Source organism: Solanum stenotomum, chromosome 9 (assembly GCF_019186545.1).
Source record: "Solanum stenotomum isolate F172 chromosome 9, ASM1918654v1, whole genome shotgun sequence".
NCBI classification, from domain to species: domain Eukaryota; kingdom Viridiplantae; phylum Streptophyta; class Magnoliopsida; order Solanales; family Solanaceae; genus Solanum; species Solanum stenotomum.
In genome coordinates this window covers 19,519,184-19,541,559 of record NC_064290.1, presented here as the reverse complement: position 1 = coordinate 19,541,559, position 22,376 = coordinate 19,519,184, and the positions used below count along the sequence as shown (strand labels likewise).

Genomic DNA, 22,376 nt, shown 5'->3' with positions numbered 1-22,376 from the left:
GACACAGACCACGGACCGTGGTCTGATCTACGGACCGTGGGTCTATCCGTGAGTCGAGACTTAACCAATTTTCTGAGCTGGCTGGGGAGGGGTTGCAGTGGCGAACCACGGACCACCAGCACGGACCGTGGTCTGACCTACGGTTCGTGGATGGCAACCGTGGGTTGCACCTGCAACTTCTCAAAATCTGCATTTTTTGGTCTGTTTCGGATACGGGGTGTTACATAAACTTTGGAACAGGTGTCACGATACGACACACTAACTTGGAACGGGTGTCACGATCCAGCACACTAACTGTTTGAGTATGGGTTTTGTGAGAGGACCAATGACTTGTCATATATACGTAATATTGGAAATGTTGAATTGTACATTGATCCTAAAGTGATATTAATATTGTATATGTTCGGTGTATGCATGTTTATGATGTTGTAATGACTTGCTTATATTGCACTTAGTGGGATAGCCACGTGAACCTACCAATACACGGTGGTTGTGTACTGATACTGCACTTGCTCTTTCTTTGTTGAGTACAGGGCATCTTCAGGCGGTTACTGACAGACCTTGTTTAGAAGATCAATGATCGAATTGAATTCAAGGGTGAGCTAGTTCATCCAGGTTGCCATGAGTTATCTTTTTGCTCAGTCCATCTTATTCAGACTTAGATTAGTTCATTAGATATTCTATGTTAGTTTGGGTTGTACCCATTTTCTTAGACTTGTTGGTTAGAGTTTTGGTTCATTGACTTTTAGGTTCTAGGGATTAATTTCTGTAATGTTTTAGTATCGTTGTTAAACTTTTGGAGTTTATAGGAGCTCTACTTAATTTTTGTATCCTAACCTGTTTCTGTATCTTTAAATGTTTAAGTTTGAGGCTAGTTGGTTAGTAATTATGGTTCTCCCACCGGAGGGTTAGAGTGGGTGTCACTCACGACGATCTGGGTCATGAAAAAGTTGGTATCAGAGCCCTAGGTTCATTAATCTCGATGTACCAAAATGAGTCTAGTAGTGTCTTGCGGAACGGTATGGGGACGTCTGTACTTTTCTTTGAAAGGCTATAAGACTTTAGGAAATCTTTATATTTTCTCTTGTCTACTTTCGTGCTATAACTTTGGTCCAATTGGTATCTGGTGATACATATTAGTATCTAATCTCCTTCACTCTTCCGTCCTCAGATGGTTAACACTAGATTCAACGGCGTCAGGCCCGTAGCTCCCGTCAATGAACCAGTCGAGGGGTCCGCATCCAGAGGTCGATGTAGGGGCAGAGGAAGAGATAGGGGCAAAGGCCAATGAAGGGTAGCACCTACTGGGGATGGAGCACCAGTTGAGAATGCTCCCAGAGATGAGGTTTCTCCCACACATCATGAAGAGACAGAAGAGAATGTGGAGATTGGAGACGGGGAGGATGTTGGGCAGGAAGAGGATACACCAGCTAGGAATACCGGCGTCCATTTCATAGACCCAGTGTTAGCTCAAGAGATTATGACTTTTCTGAAGGGATTGGTTGGTCTTGGAATCCTTCCAGCAGGGTATGCTACTCAACCCCCAACTAATCGCCCCGCTACTGTTACTGATCCCAGGGGAGATGCGGCATTAGTTACTGATTCCTTTTTCTATCCTTTTTTGGGTCCTGTAATAACTGGTAAAGAGCATGAAATGTTGACTAAGTTTTTGAAACTAAACCCTCATGTGTTTCTTGGTTGTGAGAATGAGGACGCTTATAAGTTTATTTTGGATTGTTGTGAGAGGCTGCATAAGTTAGGTATTGTACATCAACATGGGGTGGAATTCGTGACTTTCCAGCTTCAGGATGAGGTTAAGCAGTGGTGGAGAGCTTATGTGGAATGCAGATTGTCAACTCTACCCCCACTTACTTAGACACAGTTTCATTCTCTGTTTCTGGAAATATATGCGCCTCGGACTTTGAGAGATCGTAACAAGGATGAGTTCATGGCTTTGGAGCAAGGTGGTATGTATGTGGCTGCTTATGAGGCTAAGTTTCATGTTTTGTCTAGATATGCTACACAATTGGTGACTACTGAGGAAGAGAGGATCCGTTTGTTTGTTAAGGGACTGAATCCTGAGCTACATGTATTGTTTGTGCACGTGACTTCTGCAGGAGTTTTAATGAGGTAACAGATTTCATGAAGAAAGTGGAGGGGGTGAGGCGAGACGATCAGGCTAAGGCATTGTCCAAGAAAGCTAAGAACTCCGGTAACTTTCAGGGTTCCTACTCCAGAGGTTCAGGTAGGCAGACACTTTCAACCCGGCCAATTCAATACGCTACGCCCACTTCTACAGGTAATTACTCTGGAACTCCACCTCAAAATTTACTTCATGATAGCCAGGGAGCCGCGTCCGTGGCTGGCGGCAGGCCATCTATCGATCTTACTTGTTATAATTATGGAGAACGTGAACATATGAGAAGAGATTATCCCTACCCGCGCATGTTCGACCCCGCGCAGCAGCAGTCTAGAGCAGTGGTACCCGCGGGGAATGGTAATAATAGTCGATGACGTCCACAAGGTAGGCGAGGAGGAAATCAACGAGGCTATGGAGGTCGGGGAAATGGTAATGCAGACAGAGGTGTAGCGCAGCCAGGCAGGGAAGTCACCCGTCCAGATGACAGGGCTCAATGTTACGCCTTTCCGGGCAAGAGCGAGGCAGAGTCTTCTAACGCGGTGATCACATGTACTATTCTTGTATATGACCGGATAGCTAATATGTTATTTGATCCAGGTTCTACTTATTATTATATGTCAGTACGATTTACCTCAGAATTTGATATGATTTGTGATATACTTGATCCCCCATCCATGCTTCTATCCCAGTTAGAGAGCCTGTCATAGTCACCCATGTCTATCGTGCTTGTCCTATTATGTTTATGGGTTTTCAGACTTGGGCTAATTTGGTTATTTTGGATATGACTGACTTTGATATAATCTTAGGCAAGACTTGGTTGTCCCCCTATTATGTTGTGTTGAATTGTAACACTAAGTATGTGACTCTAGAGATCCCCGGTAGGGAAAAGTTAGAGTGGGAAGGGGTGTACAAGCCTAAGCCAGCTGAGATCATATCCTCCGTTCGAGCTAGGAAACTAGTGGGGCAGGGTTGTTTGGCTTACTTGGCTCATATTCGGGATGTTGAGGTTGAGTCTCCCTCTATTGAGTCTATCTATGTGGTGTCAGAATTTAGAGAAGTATTTCCTATTGATTTATCTGGTATGCCTCTGGATAGAGATATAGATTTTTGCATTAACTTGGAACCTGGTACCCACCCCATTTGTATTCCTCCTTATCGTGCAGACCCAGCAGAATTAAGAGAGCTTAAGGCTCAAATCTAAGAGCTTCTTTATAAAGGATTCATTTATCCTAGTGTTTCCCCTTGGGGTGCTCCTATCTTGTTTGTTAAGAAAAAAAATGGTAGTATGAGAATGTGCATAGACTATTGTAAATTGAATAAGGTCACAATTAGAAATAAGTATCAATTGCCTCGGATAGATGATCTTTTTGACCAGTTGCAGGGAGCATCCATTTTCTTTGAGATTGATTTAAGGTCTGGTTACCCATCAGTTAAAGATTAGGCCTGATGATATACCTAAAACGGCATTCAGGACAAGCTACGGGCACTATGAGTTCCTAGTTATGTCATTCGGGTTGACAAATGCGCTTGCAGCTTTCATGAGTTTGATGAATGGGGTGTTCAAACCATTTCTTGATTCGTTTGGTATAGTATTTATTGATGACATTCTAGTCTATTCTAAGAGTAAGGAAGAACATGCCGACCATCTTCGTACTGTTCTGGGTGTTCTTGGAAAACAAAAGTTGTATGCAAAATTTTCTAAGTGTGAATTTTGGTTGACTTCGGTTGCCTTTTTGGGGCATGTAGTTTCAAAGAAAGGGGTAATGGTAGGTCCTCAAAAGATTAAGGCGGATAAGGATTAGGTCTTGCCTAGCTCTGTGATTGAAGTTAGGAGTTTTGTGGGGATCGCTAGCTACTATCATAGGTTTGTGAAGAATTTTGTTTCTATCGCCACACACTTAACAAGGTTGACCAAAAAGGAGGTACCTTTTGAATGGACTGAAAAATATGAGGAGAGCTTTCAAAAGCTCAAAACACTTTTGACCACAACACTTATTCTTGCCCTACCGGTGGAAGGTAAGGACTTTATTATTTATTGTAATGTTTCACATTCAGGTTTGGGTGCGGTGTTGATGCAGGAAAAGAATGTCATAGCTTATGCATCCTGACAGTTGAAGGTACATGAACAAAACTACCCAACACACGATCTGGAGTTGGCAGGGGTAGTATTTGCCCTTAAGATCTGGTGGCATTATCTTTATGTGGTTAAGTGTGAGGTATTTACCGACCACATGTATTCACTTAAAAGGAATTAAATCTGAGACAGTGAAGGTGGATGGAGTTACTCAAAGATTATGATGTGACCATCCAGTATCATCCGGATAAGGTTAATGTAGTGGAGGACACACTAAGCCGAAAAACGATGAGTATGGGTAGTCTAGCTTGTTTGGGTGTGACTAAGTGACCTTTGGCTAAAGAAATTCAACATTTGGAGTCTAATTTCATGTAGTTGGGCATCTCTGAAAAAGGTGGGGTATTAGCTAGCATTGATGTTAGGGCCACCTTTATTGAGGAGATCAAGGCCAAACAAATTGAGGATGAGAATTTGGATGAGCTTAGGAAGAAAACGGTGATTGGTAAGGCATAAGATATGGTTCTTGATTCGGGTGGTGTGCTTGGTTTTATGGGAAGGATTTGTGTTCCTAGAGTGGGTGACTTGATTCAGAATTTATTGACAAATTTCATGGTTCGCGGTATTCCATTCATCCGGGTGTTACCAAGATGTACCAAGCCTTAAAGCGACTCTATTGGTGGCCTGGCATGAAGAAAGATATAGCAGAGTTTGTAGCTAAGTGCCAAATTGCCAACAAGTAAAATATGAGCATCAAAGGCCTGCAGGTTTTCTTCAGAGAATGTCAATTTCGGAATGGAAGTGGGAAAGGATAGCTATAGATTTCATAGTTGGTCTTCCCAAGACATTGGGAAGGTATGATTTTATTTGGGTAGTTGTTGACAAATTGACTAAGTCATTCCATTTTATTCCAGTCAGAACAGACTATAATGCGCAACAATTGGCTAAGGTATATGTGAAAAATATAGTAAGGCTGCACGGAGTGCCCCTTTCTATCATCTCAGACTGTGGTACGCAGTTCACATCCAAGTTTTGGGGAAAATTACATGAAGAGTTGGGTACTTAACTCACCTTTAGCACAACCTTCCATCCACAGACGAATGGGCAGTCGGAGAGGAATATCCAAGTGTCAGAGGACATGTTGAGGGCATGTGTGATTGACTTTAGAGGACATTGGGATAAGTTCCTACCTTTGTGTGAGTTCTCCTATAATAAAAGTTACCACTCCAACATTGATATGGCACCATTTGAGGCACTATATAGAGAGGATGTAGATCACCCATAGGATGATTTGAGGCTGGAGATGTGAAACCTTTGGGAGTTGACTTGGTGAAGGATGCTCAAAAGAAGGTAAGAAGCATCCAAGCTAAGCTCCTAGCAGCCCAAAGTCGATAGAAAAAGTATGATGATCATAAGGTAAGGAACATGATGTTTCAGATTGGTGAAAACGCTTTTCTTAAGGTATTACCCATGAAAGGAGTGATGAGATTCTGCAAGAAGGGCAAGCTTAGTTCCCGATACATTGGACCATTTGAAATTCTTGACCGTATAGGGTCAATGGATTATATATTGGCTTTACCTCCTAACTTAACGGGAGTTCATCTAGTATTTCATGTGTCTATGTTGAAGAGATATCATGGTGACGGGGATTACATCACACTTCCAGAGAACTTTAAATTACTTGGAGATTTTACTTGGGAATTATTTTCGTAGAAATTTCCTATGAATTTTCATGCGAAAATATGAAATTCCCAAATTTTGGACTTTTTTACCTGCGAAAAATAGTTCCCCTGAAAAATTGGTAGGTAAATTTGGCGCCCTTTTCATAAAATTATTACCGGGGGAATTATTTTAGGAAAATAATTTGCAAGTACCATTTTCATAGGTGAATTCACAAGTAATGAAAAAATATATTTTTTCAATTTATTTGAAAGAAAATTCCTAAATAAACTTATTTCCCGATCCAGCTAGAAATAATAACTTAAAAAAATATTAAGAAATATTTTTGTATGTGGTATTACCTGGGGATTTATGTTCAACGAATTTTATTGGGAATTTATTTCTTGAGGATTTACTTGAGATTTTTTTTACTTGTAGAATTACTTGGGGATTTTTCTATCGTTAATTTGATTGGAGATTTTTTGAAGAATGCTTTCTTGAAATTTTTTAAAAACAATTTAACTGGAAGTTTTGTTTTGAATCTAAGAACTTGTTTTATTTGAAAACTTCGAGGAATATTTTCTTTTAAATATATTTAACCAAATAAAAAATTACAATAATATAAAAAATAACAATGACAATAGAATGAATTTTATTGTTAAATATTTACTCTACTTTTAGATTAAATAATTATTATACAATAATATCAATCTAATACGGTGTTGAAACATTACTACAAATGTCATTATCAATATTTTTAACTTATCACAAGAAACCAATGATGCGATTTTTTTTTTTGTTTTATTTTTCAATATGAAAGATAGAAAGCATTAAAATTATATGGCTAGTTATTTATTCGATAATAGAAAAATAACTATCATAATGTAATTAATTTTGATTTAATATTATTTATATTAAATTGTGTATTATTGAATAAGTCAAGCAGTATATTAAAGTATAGAAAAATTCGATGATATAACATTATTAATGTGAAGTTTAATTACCCTTCATTGATAAATTATATTAAATAAAAAATAAATAAATTTTAGTAGTATATCCAATTGATATTTTTTATAAGCAATAAAAATGACATAATTTCTATATATATATTAAGTTATTAAATGATATTTATTTGCAAATATATAATTAAGTATGTTAAAATATAATTATTAAAATATAAATTAAAACATAAAACACCACAAATACCTAATAAGATATACACAATTATTGATTATAACTTTCTTGCACTTTAAACTTATAAATTTATTTATATTTTCAATTATTTTTTTATAAAAACTTTGTATGTATAATTTTAATTTTGTCTATGTTTAATATGCTTAGTTATGGACATTATCTCATAGGAAGTGTAAGCAAAAAAATTCATGAATGTTGGGTGGTAGTGGTTTTTTTTAAATATATAAATAATTGTCATGTTTCACTTTTTAAGAGTCAAATTACATGAACTTTAGCCAATATTTAAGATATATTTTATTATCATATTTATATGAGATGAATTAAGAGTAATTTTGTAGAATTTATGAATATCTAAATGGTATTTTAAATACTCAATTAAGTTGATTAAATTTTTCTTTAAAAATTAATCAAATTGGAGAAAGACACAAAAAATTAGAGTAGTGTCATTGTATCGTTTGTGCCACATCGAAAAAAGACACAAAAAATTTAGCATTTATAATGCTATGACTTAGAATATTGGTAGAATTGAAATTTCAAGAAGCAACTATAAATGAGTAGGCATGGAATATCATGGGGACTTGACATTAGGAGAGCAATTAAATTGAATCTATGGGGAATTGGGCACTTCTGAAATTGTGCAATGGGTGGGTAGTTGTGTGAGATATATGTATAGGTAGGTACATATGTATCTAGGGGGTTCAATGAATAATAAAAATAAATAAATAGGAGATAATAATTAATATTGTTTAAAGAAATTTTTTTTGAACGGCTTTACTTGTGAATAAATTGGTAAGAAAATATATATATTTTTGTATATTTTACAAGAAAATCCGCAAGTAATTTACCTGCGGAATTTAAATTCCTAGGTAAATTAGTTGGAAATTTTTAAATTTGCAGGAAATAATTACCTACGAAGGTTTTACCTTCAGATTCATTTTATAGGAAAATTCGTAGGAAACTCACTTTCCTGCGAATTTTCATACATAATCCCCAGGGAAATTCCCATGTAATTCACACTTTTCTTGTAGTGTCATAAAATGGGAATTAGTTGTGTTAGACAAAGACCTTCAGTATGAGGAAGAACCGATTGTATTTCTTGATCGTGATGTCCGAAAGATGAGGACTAAGGACATTAAGTCCGTGAAAGTCCAATGGAAGCATCATTCGGTTGAGGAAGCCACTTGGTAAACTGAGAAGGACATGTGACACAAGTATCCCCAGTTGTTCGACGATTCAGGTACTACTTCACTCTCGCTTTAGCCTGTTTTCCATAGTTGTCCCTCGGGGACAAGTGATGGGAAAATTGGTATCTATTGTAATGACCGGTCTCTGTCGTTATAGAAAAACCAACGGTGAAAATTTTTGGGTTGAAAAACTTTTTGGTAGTAACTTGAAATTTGTCAACCTAGTCCAGATTTGGATGAAATTGGAGTCAGTAAGGTCTAGGGAAATTTAGTAAAAAATGAGAAGTCGAATGGTGAATTTGACCAAATGACTAGATAGCTAAGACGTTAAGCAACCCGTACGACTTTACGAAATTGAATACGGGCGAGTAGAACTCCCAAAATTGATCTTAGCGTGAACGGATAATTTCTAAATGTCGTAGGATCAGGGTATGTTGTGAAATGGGGGTTTGAAACTCTATATTCGACTTTCTGTCTCCGTTCAAGCCGCTATGGCGGGATTTATCCCACCAGGGCGAGGCCGCTGTTGCAGGGTGAAGGCCGCCACTCGGGATAGTCGCGAAATAAGTCGGTAATAAACCCCAAAAATGCCATAATTCTGCAATTTTCATTTTTAAGAGCTAGGAGACAACCCCAGACGAGTTTTTGACAATTTACCACGAAAATTGGTGCTAAAGGTAAGGTTTTCGCTCCCCGATTCCATTTTTCAATTCGTAGAACGTAAAATCTTAATTGTATATCGTTGGGAAGGATTTTGGAACGGTTTGGATGGTGGAAAAAACCCTAGCTGCACCTTAGGATCATAATTTGGGTCTTGGGTTAATGGTTTAGTTGTAATCCGGGTAAATTAGACCTTAATTATTGATCCTCGCATTGAATTGATTATTTGAAGACCAAGAACAAGCAAAAAGAATCCGGAAAGGGGAGAATCAAGTTTCTTAGGAGGATTCAAGCTTTGTTCGAGGTAGGTGATGGTTGTGATTTCATGTTGTGTGATATATGTTTGTACTTGCTTCATTATATTGTATGTATGTATATATGTGAATGTTGCATTATTTATCACACTGATCGTAAATGAGTATGAACGAATAACTATATGCCATGAATCACCTCTTAATTGTATGATTGTGAGAATGTACATTGTGATTGTGATTGTGGTATGTTGAATGGAACGAGTGTCATTTTCCGATGCACTAACTGGGATCAGATGTCACGTATCGACATAAACTTTGGAACGAGTGTCACGATCCGACACACTAACTTGGAACGGGTGTCACGATCCGACACACTAACTCTTTGAATATGGGTTTCGTGAGAGGACCAATAACTTGTCATAAATGCGTAATATTGGGAATGTAGAATTGTACATTGATTTTGAACTGATATTAATATTGTATATGTTCGGTGTATGCATATTTATGATGTTGTAATGACTTGCTTATATTGCACTTAGTGGGATAGCCGCGTGATCCTACCAGTACACGGTGGTTGTGTACTGATACTGCACTTGCTCTTTCTTTGTTGAGTATAGGGCATCTTCAGGCACTACTGACAGACCTCGTTTAGAAGATCAGTGATCGAATCAAATTCAAGGGTGAGTCAGTTCTTCCAGGCTGCCATGAGTTCTCTTTTTGCTCACTCCATCTTATTAAGATTAGTTTATTAGATATTATATGTTTAGTTTGGGTAGTACCCACTTTCTTAGACTTGTTGGTTAGAGTTTTGGTTCATTGACTTTTAGGTTTTAGAAATTAATTTCCGCAATATTTTAGTATTGTTATTAAACTTTTGGAGTTTATGGGAACTCTACATAATTCTTGCATCTAAACCTGCTTCTGTATCTTTAAATGCTTAAGTTTGAGGTTAGTTGGTTAGTAGTTATAGTTCTCCCACCGGAGGGTTAGAATGGGTGTCACTCACGACGATCTGGGTCGTGACACTTCTATTGTTGTTTCAAAGAGTGTATAAAAATTGTTACCTTTACCTATTAGTAAAGAGCAGCAAATTGTGTATTATTTTTAGAAAGTGTATTAAAGTTGGTATCAATTATTAACTTTAGTATAGTATATATAATATTTCACTTAATGAAATAGGTACGAAATTTGATACCTTAACAAATTTGGAATTATTATTTCTTTATTGGTGTTTTAAAAGTGTTAAATTGGTACCCAACTACCCATTAGTAATGAGCAGCATATTGTGTATTATTTTTAAATAGTATATTGAAATTGATATCAATTAGTAAGTTTATGTCACGACTCGAGTCTACACCCTGGACATGGCCGGCACTTAAGAACCATTACTGGTCCTTAAGCGAACCCTCATCCTGGCTGATTACAAGCGGAAGACCAACTTAAGCATGCAAAAAGCTTAAAACTGAATAAAATTCAATAACCTCAACTTCAAAAACTTTAACTCAAATGAACAACTTAGAATAAAAACAATATGTTCAACTCGCCATAAAATAGGCAACTTAAGTCTTTATAACATTTAATAAAATAAATGAATAATACAGACTTCTCAACTATACTGACTATCTATGAAGCCTCTAACATATAAAGATGGAAGTCGGGACAAGACCCACGACATCCTGACTAAACTGAAAAGTAAATGAAATCCTCCGGAAATAAGGAGGCTCACCATAGCTAATTCGAACTTCTGGATGTATCAACAAAGCTCCTATTGATGATCCTGAATACCTGTGTCTGCATCATGAGAAGATGCAGGCCAAATGGCTCAGTACGTGGAATGTAGGAGCACGTAAGAAGAATTCTAAAGCATAAACATAAGCTTGAAAAGAATCTGAAAGGAAACTAAAGAACTTACCTGGCTCAACTCAACTCAGCATAACTGAACTCATTTCAATATAAAGCAGTTTTAAAACAAGTGCAATATAAAGAAAAACTATTTAAACATGATGCCAACTTTGTATGTATGCAAAGATACATATAACTCTGAAATGTATGCAAAAATACAAATAATCTTATGTATATAAAAATACAAAATACTGTTGTGGAGTTTCTCTAACCGATAACCATCACATAAAAGCTATTGTGATGATACAACGATCTTCCTCACGCTACCAGTGCATCTTATACCTTGCCACAGGTATAGGACCTAAACTACTAAGTGGATCTACTAATCTATGTGAAATGGATTCATCTAAAAAGTATGACCATTTTCTACTCATGATAGCTACAAGGTTTATGGGGGGCTGTGAGTTATCTGAACTCTCCCCCATATCGGTGCTCAATACTACTCCCAAAATATACTAGCTCTTTATGTTTTAAAAACATAATTCTTTCTGTAATTTATTAGTCCTCAAAAACTTAGCTCAAAGGCTATGTTGGAAATCAAAGTTTCCTCTCTTGCTTTATTGTGAAAGCATTTACTCTTTAACTAAAAACTAGCCCAAAGGCTCTTTACTGAAAAACTAGCTCAAAGGCTCTTTTGAAAATCTCAGTTTTCCATTCTTATTTAAATATGAAAACATTTTAAACTCTTTTGGGAATACATAGTCCCCATATACTTTTGAAGAAATGAACTTCAACTTTACTCTTACTCTTTACTCAACTTCAAAGATTAAGTCTTGAAACAAAGTTTAAACATTTGTAAGAAACTTGTAAAAATATGGTTCACGCCGAATTATGGACTTGAACGACTCAATGCAAAGTTTTCAATAATCATATATAGACTCAAATACTTGGAACTCAAGAACTTCAATGATACTACTTATTTCAAGAATGCTCAACTCAGCGGGTTCATGCGGAATTATGAGCATGAACTACTCAACTCAAGGACACAAAGATACTTCTCATCTCAAGATTGCTCGACTTAAAATGTTCATGCGGAATTATGGGCATGAACAACTCAACTCATGGACTTCATGGGTAATAGGTAATAGTCCCATGATTAGGATTTTAATCTCGAAAGGGTTAGGAACTCGATACTCAAGACTTAGAACTTGAAGATACTACTTCTATGAAAGATGCTTAACTTACGAAGTTCATGCAAAATTATCATCATAAATTTTTACTCAGAGCTCGAATTTGAGAAAATTTGGTGGCGTTGGAAAGAGGACTCGAAGGACTTTAATTTTCTATCTTTAATCTCATCTAACTCAGTTTTTACTAGGAGTTATAGTTATTTGAAGTTGACCCCAAACTCAAGAAAAACTAGGAATGACTTGAATGCTCTTCTCTTAAGTTCTTCTTGGAAGTCAAGGTACTACATCTAGTGACCTTAATACTCAAGAAATTTTAAATTCCTTGCGAAAATCTCACTCACTACGAAGAACGGTTCGAGTCTTAGTTCAAAAAATTTCTGGGGTGTTACAATATCTCCCCCTTGGGATCATTCGTCCTCGAATGACGACAGGACTGGGTATGGAAAGGATTACTCTTACTAAGGTCTGAGTCTAATGGTATGATCTTACTATATTCAAGCTTAACCCAAATCCTTAATTTCGGATTCTACACCTCTCTATAGGAAATCTCATCCCAAACTATTACTCTTTTAACACCACATTCAAGCTTAGTACTCTAACAACTCCATGGACTCTTACTAACCAACTCCTTAAGAAATTCTCAACACTTGACCTGATTTCTCATCTTATCATCTCCCCCTTAGGTCTAAAGCTAACACTTGAAGGCTATGGACCTATTCCACATTGACAACTCAATTATGCTATCTAGGCACACATGGAAAATCATAACTTAATTGGAACTCATCTGGTAACACACCATCTCGGCACACCTCTTAATGCTCTTGTTACTCTTGTGACTTAGCCACACTTCACTGCCCTTATCTAAACGTTAGGGTCTCTCACTTGTACCACTCATATCTATTGCAGCTAATCATCTCAATTCCTCACCTACTCTATGTTAAGTCTTATAGATAAATCTTTAAGACTAACATCATCACCCTCATGTTGCCATTATTTTGATCATGACACTCATCTCAAATTCAAGCTTAATATTTATTACTAAACCCGAATATCAATATGATTGCTCACCTACTATACTAACTTACAACTACTAGATACAAAGTTAATAATCATTCTCCCACTAAAATTCATGACAAATAGTCAATCTTTACCTCTAAGTCTCTACACTCACAAATTACAATCACATTCCACTTCACAACTTGAGTACTACTTACTCACTTACTTACTGCACATTATCTCTCAAATAGTTCTATAACACTTTGAATATTACGGGCTTTCCCTTAAAGATCACAAGCCTAGCTTAGAGCTATCACCTCATGAATACTCTTGCTCTTTTATTCACCACTTACACTTGGTCATTACTAACACAATGACACATCCTCGTAACCCTTTTCTAGTTAAGGTATACTCTAACTCATCTTGACTTGCAACTCTTACTTTACCTCATATAGTGAGCTCTTCACAACATATCACTTCCTAGTCTACCCATAAGGAAAACTCCTCTTTCATAAATTACTAGGTGCATGACTATATCAATATAGTTTGCCAAAACACCATCTCCCTTACTTAGATTACTAAACCACTTCATACTTTCCTCTAACTCTGGGCTCTTTCACTATTACTGCTCATGATCTCATAATTCATGCTACCTTTCAGGGTGAAAATACTACCCAAGCTCTAAACATACTTCCTCATAAGGATCTCAGCTAAAACAAGGCTTAAGGAAAAGAGTACAACTCACTTTTAGATCAAACGCATGATTCAAATGAATATGGGTGCATTCCTCTAAAACTGAATACTTAAATTACTCTTGGGCTTCTCTCAAGCCCCTCTGAGGTCTCTTGACTTTCTCAAGACTCTTGCTAAGAACAACTCATCTATAAGGATCTTTACACTTTATTTTTCAACCACCTCTAGTATGATGGGTAGTCGAATGAATTCTGAGAAACGTAAGAGTAAGAATAAAATCTCTAGGACATAGCTCAATTGCACGATTAAGAGTATGAAAGAAGGTAAGCTTTTCTTAAATGTCTACAGTCCCTCATTTATAGAAGTGGGGCCCTCACAACCATAAACAATATCCTACTTGACACGGCTTCATAGACACCCTAGGACACTTGAACTCTGTGCTCTGATACCAAGTTTGTCACGACCCGAGTCTACACCCTGGACGTGGCCGGCACTTACAGAACCATTGATGATCCCCAAGCGAACCCTCATCCTGACTGACTAATGCGGAAGACCAACTTAAGCATGCAAAAGCTTAAAACTGAATAGAATTCCATAACCTCAATTTCAAAAACTTTAACTCAAATGAACAACTTAGAATAAAAATAATATGTTCAACTAGCCAAAAAATAGACAACTTAAGTCTTTAAAACATTTAATAAAATAAATGAATAATACAGACTTCTCAACTATACTGACTATCTATGAAGCCTCTAACTGATAAAGATAGAAATTGGGACAAGACCCACGACATCCTGACTAAACTAAAAAGTAAATGAAATCCTCCGAAAATAAGGAGGCTCACCATAGCTAACTCGAACTTTCGGATGTATCAACGAAGCTCATGTTGATGATCCAGAATATCTGTGTCTGCATCATGAGAAAATGCAGGCCAAATGGCTTAGTACGTGGAATGTACGAGCATGTAAAAGGAATTCTAAAGCATAAACATAAGCTTGAAAAGAATCTGAAAGGAAACAGAAGAACTTACCTGGCTCAACTCAACTCAACATAACTGAACTCATTTCAATATAAAGAAGTTTTAAAACAAGTGCAATATAAAAAAAAGTTGTTTAAAACATGATGCCTACTTTGTATGTATGCAAAGATACATATAACTCTGAAATGTATGTAAAAATACAAATAATCTTATGTATATAAAAATACAAAATACTGTTGTGGGAGTTTCTCTAACCGACAACCATCACATAAGAGCTATTATGATGATACATTGATCTTCCTCACACTGCCAGCGCATCCTACACCTTGCCACAGGTATAGGACCTGAACTACTAAGTGGATCCACTAGTCTATGCGAAAAGGATTCATCTAAAAAGTATGACCCTTTTCTACCCATGATGGCTACATGATTTATGGGGGCTGTGAGTTATCTGAACTCTCCCCCATATCGGTGCTCAATACTACTCCCAAAATATACTAGCTCTTTATGTTTAAAAAACTTACTTCTTTCTGTGATTTGAGATTAGTGCTCAAAAACTTAGCTCAAGGGCTATCTTAGAAATCAAAGTTTCATCTCTTGCTTTATTGTGAAAGCATTTACTATTTAGCTGAAAACTAGCCCAAAGGCTCTTTACTGAAAAACTAGCTCAAAGGCTCTTTTGAAAATCTCAGTTTTCCATTCTTATTTAATGTGAAAACATTTTAAACTCTTTTGGGAATACATAGTCCCCATATACTTTTGAAGAAATGAACTTCAACTTTACTCTTACTCTTTACTCAACTTCAAAGCTTAAGTCTTAAAACAAAGTTTAAACATTTGTAAGAAACTTGTAAAAATATGGTTCACACCGAATTATGGACTTGAACGACTCAATGCAAAGTTTTCAATAACCATATATAGACTCAAATACTTGGAACTCAAGAACTTCAATGATACTACTAATTTCAAGAATGCTCAACTTAGATGGTTCATGCGGAATGATGAGCATGAACTACTCAACTCAAGGACTCAAAGATACTTTTCATCTCAAAATTGCTAGGCTTATAATGTTCATGCGGAATTATGGGCATGAACAACTCAACTCATGGATTTCATGGGTAATAGGTAATAGTCCCATGATTAGGATTTTAATCACGAAAGGGTTAGGAACTCGATACTCAAGACTTAGAACTTGAAGATACTACTTCTATGAAAGATGCTCAACTTACGAAGTTCATGCAAAATTATGGGCATGAAACAACTCGACTCGATGGTCTACATAACTATATAGAACTCATGTATATGACTCTTCATATTCTCTAACTTAATTCCTCAAAACTTAGTTCAAATCGATAGTTGATCTCAAAGGATTCACAATGGAACTCAAAGTCTTTCTTGAACTCTACTCTTAACTCTCTCAACAATGTGAATTATGAATTCAAGAGTTATAGTTCATGATATGAAAGATCTCATGATGACAAGGTAGACACACGAATACATTATTCTCACTCTCATACTCACTTGCTCGAGTCTTGTAACAAGTTATTAGAATTTGTAGAAGATTCCTCAAAAAGACAAAAAGGGATTTTCTGAAAAATGTTCGCAAGAACTCACAAGACTTGACTCTCAACTCTACCTTGAATGTGATTTATGAATTCAAGGTTGTGATTTGTGATAGGAAAGGTCTCATGATGTTTGGGAATGATTTTAGATAGCTAAACATGAGAAAAGACTAAAAACCAATATTTGAGAGTGGGTCCGCGACGCGGAGAGGCTTTTAAAATTTTGTTTTGAAAACGGCTTTTGAAGCAGAACACTCCGTGTCAGCTCCACGATGCGAAACAGAAATTCCCAAATCTGGGAACCTGCCCCGCAACGCGCTACTAACGTCAAATTTCGACTGACGAAATTTCTTCTTCGTTTTCTAACCCCAATTCGCCTAAATTCAATTTTTTTGCTCAATTTTTCTTTAGATTCAGATGATCATCACATGTACATAAGAATCTAACTCAAAACTACTCTATAAATCGAAACAATAATCTCAAGAACTCCTAAATCTCAGCCCAATTCAAGAATGAAAGCAAATTCAAGAACACATATCAATAACATCAAATTTTAAACTTTCTAGAACGAACTTAACGCTGAAATTTACATGATTGGCGTGTTGGTGAACAAACCCAACACTATGGAAGCTTACATACCTAAAAGAATTATCCTCTTGAAGCAACTTGAAGGGAAATCTTTGAAAAAAGAACCCTAGCCTTAGCTTTTCTTGAATTTCTTGAGCGTAGAATCTTTGGAGTGGATGAGAGGGTTTGATTTAAGAAAACTGACTTTCTACACGTTTAGGGTAATTTAGATGACCTCCTAATGTTTTTTAGGACTAAAATACCCTTAAAGAAATAATTAAAACGAGCTGGGAGTTGGAAAGATCTTTCACCAGGCAGTGAAGTCCTTGTTCACTCCGTGTCGCGGAGCTGGTGCCAGGTTTGCGCGATATTAGTAAATCTGTCATAACTTTTTACTTAGAGCTCGGAATTGAGCAAACTCAGTGGCGTTGGAAAGAGGACTCGAAGGGCTTTAATTTTCTATCTTGAAGCTCACCTAACTCATCTTGTAATAGGAGTTATGGTCGTTTGAAGTTAACCCAAAACTTAAGAAAAACTAGGAATGACTTGGATGCTCTTCTCTTAAGTTCTTCTTGGAACTCAAGGTGATACTCAAGAAATTTTAAATTCCTTGCAAAAATCTCACTCACTACAAAGAACGGTTCAAGTTTTAGTTCAAAAAATTTTTGGGGTGTTACAGTTTAGTATAGCATGTATAAATATTTTACAGTATGAAATTCGTATGAAATCTAATAACGATTTTTATTTATTTAACTTATGTATATATATATAAAAGATGCTAATTGTAAATGATGTTATACTTTTAAACAGAAACTAATTATCCACTTCATGCAAATTGATACCAAAAAAAAATATTATTCATCTATCAAAATTAGAAAAAGAGCATAATCCAAAAATAAAAATGCTTATTTTAATTTTTTTTAAAACAATTGCAAATTAAAAAAAAACACCTAAAAATGATATCAGTAAAAACACTATTGCATGGTAATATTTTTTAAACAAATTAATAACTAGAAAGAAGGAAAAAAGGAAGAACTAAAATAGGAGATTGATACTATTAATTAGGAGATTAATAACAACTGAAATAATGACCAATTAATTGAGAGAAAATAAGGTATTGATATCCTATCCGTTATAGAATACTATTATTAAGAAAAAGACGTTATTAATTAGTTGATTAAAAATTATCTTAATCTATTTTTTGTTTTTATTTATTTTATTAATTTATTATTTGTTAGTAATATATGTTATATATTGAAAAGTAGAAAGTCATGTTATAATTGGTAAAATCACTTTTAAATCTGTTATTTATTAAAGGGAAAATTGTATAAAATAATAAACTATTAATTCAAATAAAATGAAATAACCACAGCTTTAATTCTAATTCGTAGCAAACACTATGTCATCGCCTCTCTCCCCAGAAATCTCGCTCACCACTCTTCCAGATCTCCCTCGCCACTCTCACTTTATACAAATACAAATATATAAATTGTGTTTCTATTTGTATAAAACGAGAGAAAAATGTATATATAAATACAAATACAAATACATATATTTTCGTCCTATACACTTATTTCTATTATATAGAAGAGTGAAGTGGAAGGACGACTAAGGGTAAAAATGTAATTTCATTCTAACAAAAATCTATTAAGAAAGATAGTAAATAATTCTAGAAACATCTTTTTATATATTAAGTGAATTATGATCAAGGATAAAAATGTAATTTCACGCTAACAAAAATCTACCAAGAATGATATCAAGAAAATTAAATAGTTCTAGAAACATCTTTTGTTATTGTTATTACCATTAACTTATTTTGTTATTACTTCACTTTCTTTTCTTTTGTGAGTTATTATAATATCTATTCATTACTCTATTTTACTATTACGTTAATTTAATGCTTAATATTTTTTTCTATTCATTATGCTTATCAAAAATGCCTACTTTAATATAAAAATTCATTATGAATTAATTATTTTCACCTTTATTTTGGCTCTAATTAATATACTTGAAAAGAAATAAGTGTGATAAAAATTAATAATATGTAGGACGACCAAGGGTAAAAATATAATTTCATTCTAACAAAAATCTATTAAGAAAGATAGTAAATAATTCTAGAAACATCTTTTTATATATTAAGTGAATTATGTTAGGATCAAGGGTAAAAATGTAATTTTACGCTAACAAAAATCTACCAAAAATGATAACAAGAAAATTAAATAGTTCGAAATATTACACACTTCAGTATAAATCTCTTATTAGGAAGACTAATAACACAATTTTTTCAACATTAAGAACTTCATTTTTCATCTATTCCCTAATGGCCCTACTTCTGTAAAACAATTATAAGACAAAAGTATAATTCATTATTTCTTAGTGAACACATCACTTCTGGAACTTGTCCATCTAACAAATTTTCAACAAAATTCAATTGATCCACATTTTTCAAACATTCTAATGAATATGATAATGAACCAGTTAATATGTTAAATCCAATATCAATCACAATTGCAATTCTCAAAAGGCGTAATTCATAAGGAATGCAATCAGTGAGCAAGCTCTTCAAGAACAAAATTTTCAAAAATTTTGGAGCATGTTATGTCATTTTCTTTGGTTCTCTTTAGACTTTTCAATTTCATGGTGTTGCTTTTCTTTCTGGATTGTAAAGATACTTGTTGAAGTATCTAATTTACTTGATTTCTCTTTTTATGTATAATCCCAAAATTTCATAGAACATACATGCCATTATATAATTTATTGAGAAACATATATTATTTATTAAGTACTATTATTTTATCATCAGTTAAAATCATTTTTATCAAGTTATATAAATTACTGCAATCTATAACTATATTAACTTTTGTTAATATTTTTAACATCTCATTATTTGAGGTATAACATTCATTCATCGGGTATATAAATTACTTTAGAAAAAAAAAATCGTTACTATACTAGATTGTTCTCCTAATTTTAATGAATATAAAGACAAGATATAAAGTCATAACTTTTTTTTTTATCCTTTATCACTTGTAAATAATGAGATGATTCATTCTAATTTTCATCAAGTAGGTCATTATTTTTGTTTGTTAAACACCTTTAAAACAAATTTATAAGTGTATTCAAAATTAATCTATAGGTGAATAGTAGAATTTATTGCTTCATATATTTTATGAAATTGTTAATATATTGAGAATAATTTTAATCTATTCTCTTGAATAATTTTCAAATAAAATAGAAAAAGAATACCATTAAATTAATTATTTAATTCGAATATATATATTTGACATGATGTTATAATGAGCACTGGAGCATCTGATATTTTATTATTATTTGTATCATGTTTATTTGAAAATGTCATAATAATTTTTCTTTTTGAAAACTAATTAAATTTCTATTATAAATATATATAATATTGTAATATTGAACCCGTAAATGGGCCTTTCATTATATTGGGCCCGTATCACGGGCTTGAAATTATCTAGTAACTATACAAAAACAGATTTTCCGCTACCAGTTCTCTTTTGCATTTCTCTCTTTCTCGTTTTATACAAACACACATTATACAAATTTACAATGCATAATTTGTGTTGTTTAAAGCGAGAGAGATATTTAATATACAAATATTTTATTTCGATTCAATTGTATATAAATTTTAATTTTATGCAAATAAACAAATACAATCATTAATACAGTAATTATATATATACAATTATCTAAACATTATACATATACAAACAAGATGCCTGTCTGCCATTTGACCCACCATTACATTACATACAACAATTTGTATACGCCGGTCACTGTTCTTCCCCCCAATTACTCTGGACAATTCGTACGAGCTCCAGCTCAAAACGACGTCTCCTCATCCTTTCTTTTTTTCGCACAACCAGTGTAGGTGTCTCAATCTCGCGTCTCTCTTCGTCCTAGCTCTAAATCGGATGGCTTCCATTGGAGATTTGTACCATTTCCTTATCCTCAGCCTTATCTTCTCAAAGGAACGTTTGAATTTTAAAAAATATAAAAAACCCCTCCTACACTATTCATGGGCAACTTTAGAGACACGAAATTTGGGACTGAAGAAACCTCCAATAGCTTGGGATTTTCAGTCTTAGAGTTCATCAGTTGTGGTGGAAAGCGTTCTCGAACTCGATGTCTCGCTGCCCACAAAGGTAATCAGTTTTCCCTAATTATCACTTTGCTTTCTGCTTTTTCTAGGTTAAAGTTTGGTTCAATGTTTGTTGTGTTGATTCCTGCTTAAGTTTCTCTCTAAAAGTAATAGTTTTAGACTCCTGCTATCATTTCTATATAGGTGTCTGTTTCTTTGTGTTTTACAGATTCCTTCTTGCACATCATAGTTGGTTTCAATTATTTCTTAGTTTGGAATTAAAATCAACTTTGCAATTCTTTGAGCTCCAATTACCAAACTTATTCTAGATATATATGATTACCCTTGTTTGTTGTTAACTCTTTATCATTGCTAGTTAAGTTGTTCATTGTGATATTTTACAAATCTAAAATATGAAATTATGGGGCAGGGATTGAAGTGTTGCTGAAAGTTATTAACTTATTTCTTTCATTGAAGTGTAATTGTTTTATTATATAATCTTTCTTCCAGAGAAAGCAAAGGAATTACCAAGATCACAAATTTAGATATATAATAGCCTAAATAAATAAGAATGGCCATGTCTGCGGTTATAGAAACAGTCAAGTCTGGGGTTCTAGAAACACTCCTGCGGCACTTATTCTCTGCAACAAGCGGGATGATGTTGGTGGTTCCAGGAACCACAGGCGGAGTCGGAGGGTAATGATCATGAAGACAGAGCAGGGCGAGATGAAAAAGTAGTCGAAATTATTATGAAGACAGCTCAAATGCATTTAGTTGTGGCCACCCTATTAATGACTGTGACCTTCACAGCTGGTTTAACACTGCCAGGAGGTTTTGAAAGCGATACTAATAGCCCTAACAAAGGGATGGCAATTCTATTAAGGAGAACAGCATTCCGTGCATTTGCTGTTTCAAATGCCATCGCCTTTGCATGCTCCTCTGGTGCTCTATTTGCCTACTTTGCCATGGCAGCAAATGCAATATCAGCTGTAACGAAGTTAACAGTTATTATCCAGATTTATAATATGGCAATTGCATTGCAGATTTCCGCAATGGCAGCAGTTGTAGTTGCAATTGCAACTGGTATGTATGTTACTTTAGAACATTCAGTTGGTCTCGCTGTTACTGTCTGTTCCATTGGCTGCATCTCTTTCATTGTTTTCTGCTTGTCTATGATTCTTCTTCCTAAAAAAAGTTAGCAATGTATTTGATATTCTTCCGATAAATTTATGTTCTAAAGATGCAACAATGTGTTTGATGTTGCATATAATTTCCAGCTA

General features: G+C 34.8%; 1 protein-coding gene across 1 annotated transcript in view; it reads left to right on the top strand.

Moving 5' to 3' along the window:
• The window catches only part of LOC125877342 (protein ACCELERATED CELL DEATH 6-like), a 31,817-nt gene extending 9,441 nt beyond the window's left edge, over positions 1-22,376 (top strand). The window contains exon 2 of the mRNA XM_049558668.1: positions 21,928-22,376. Coding sequence (XP_049414625.1) covers positions 21,928-22,295 — 368 coding nt within the window. The 3' untranslated portion in view covers positions 22,296-22,376. The remainder of the gene's footprint in view (positions 1-21,927) is intronic.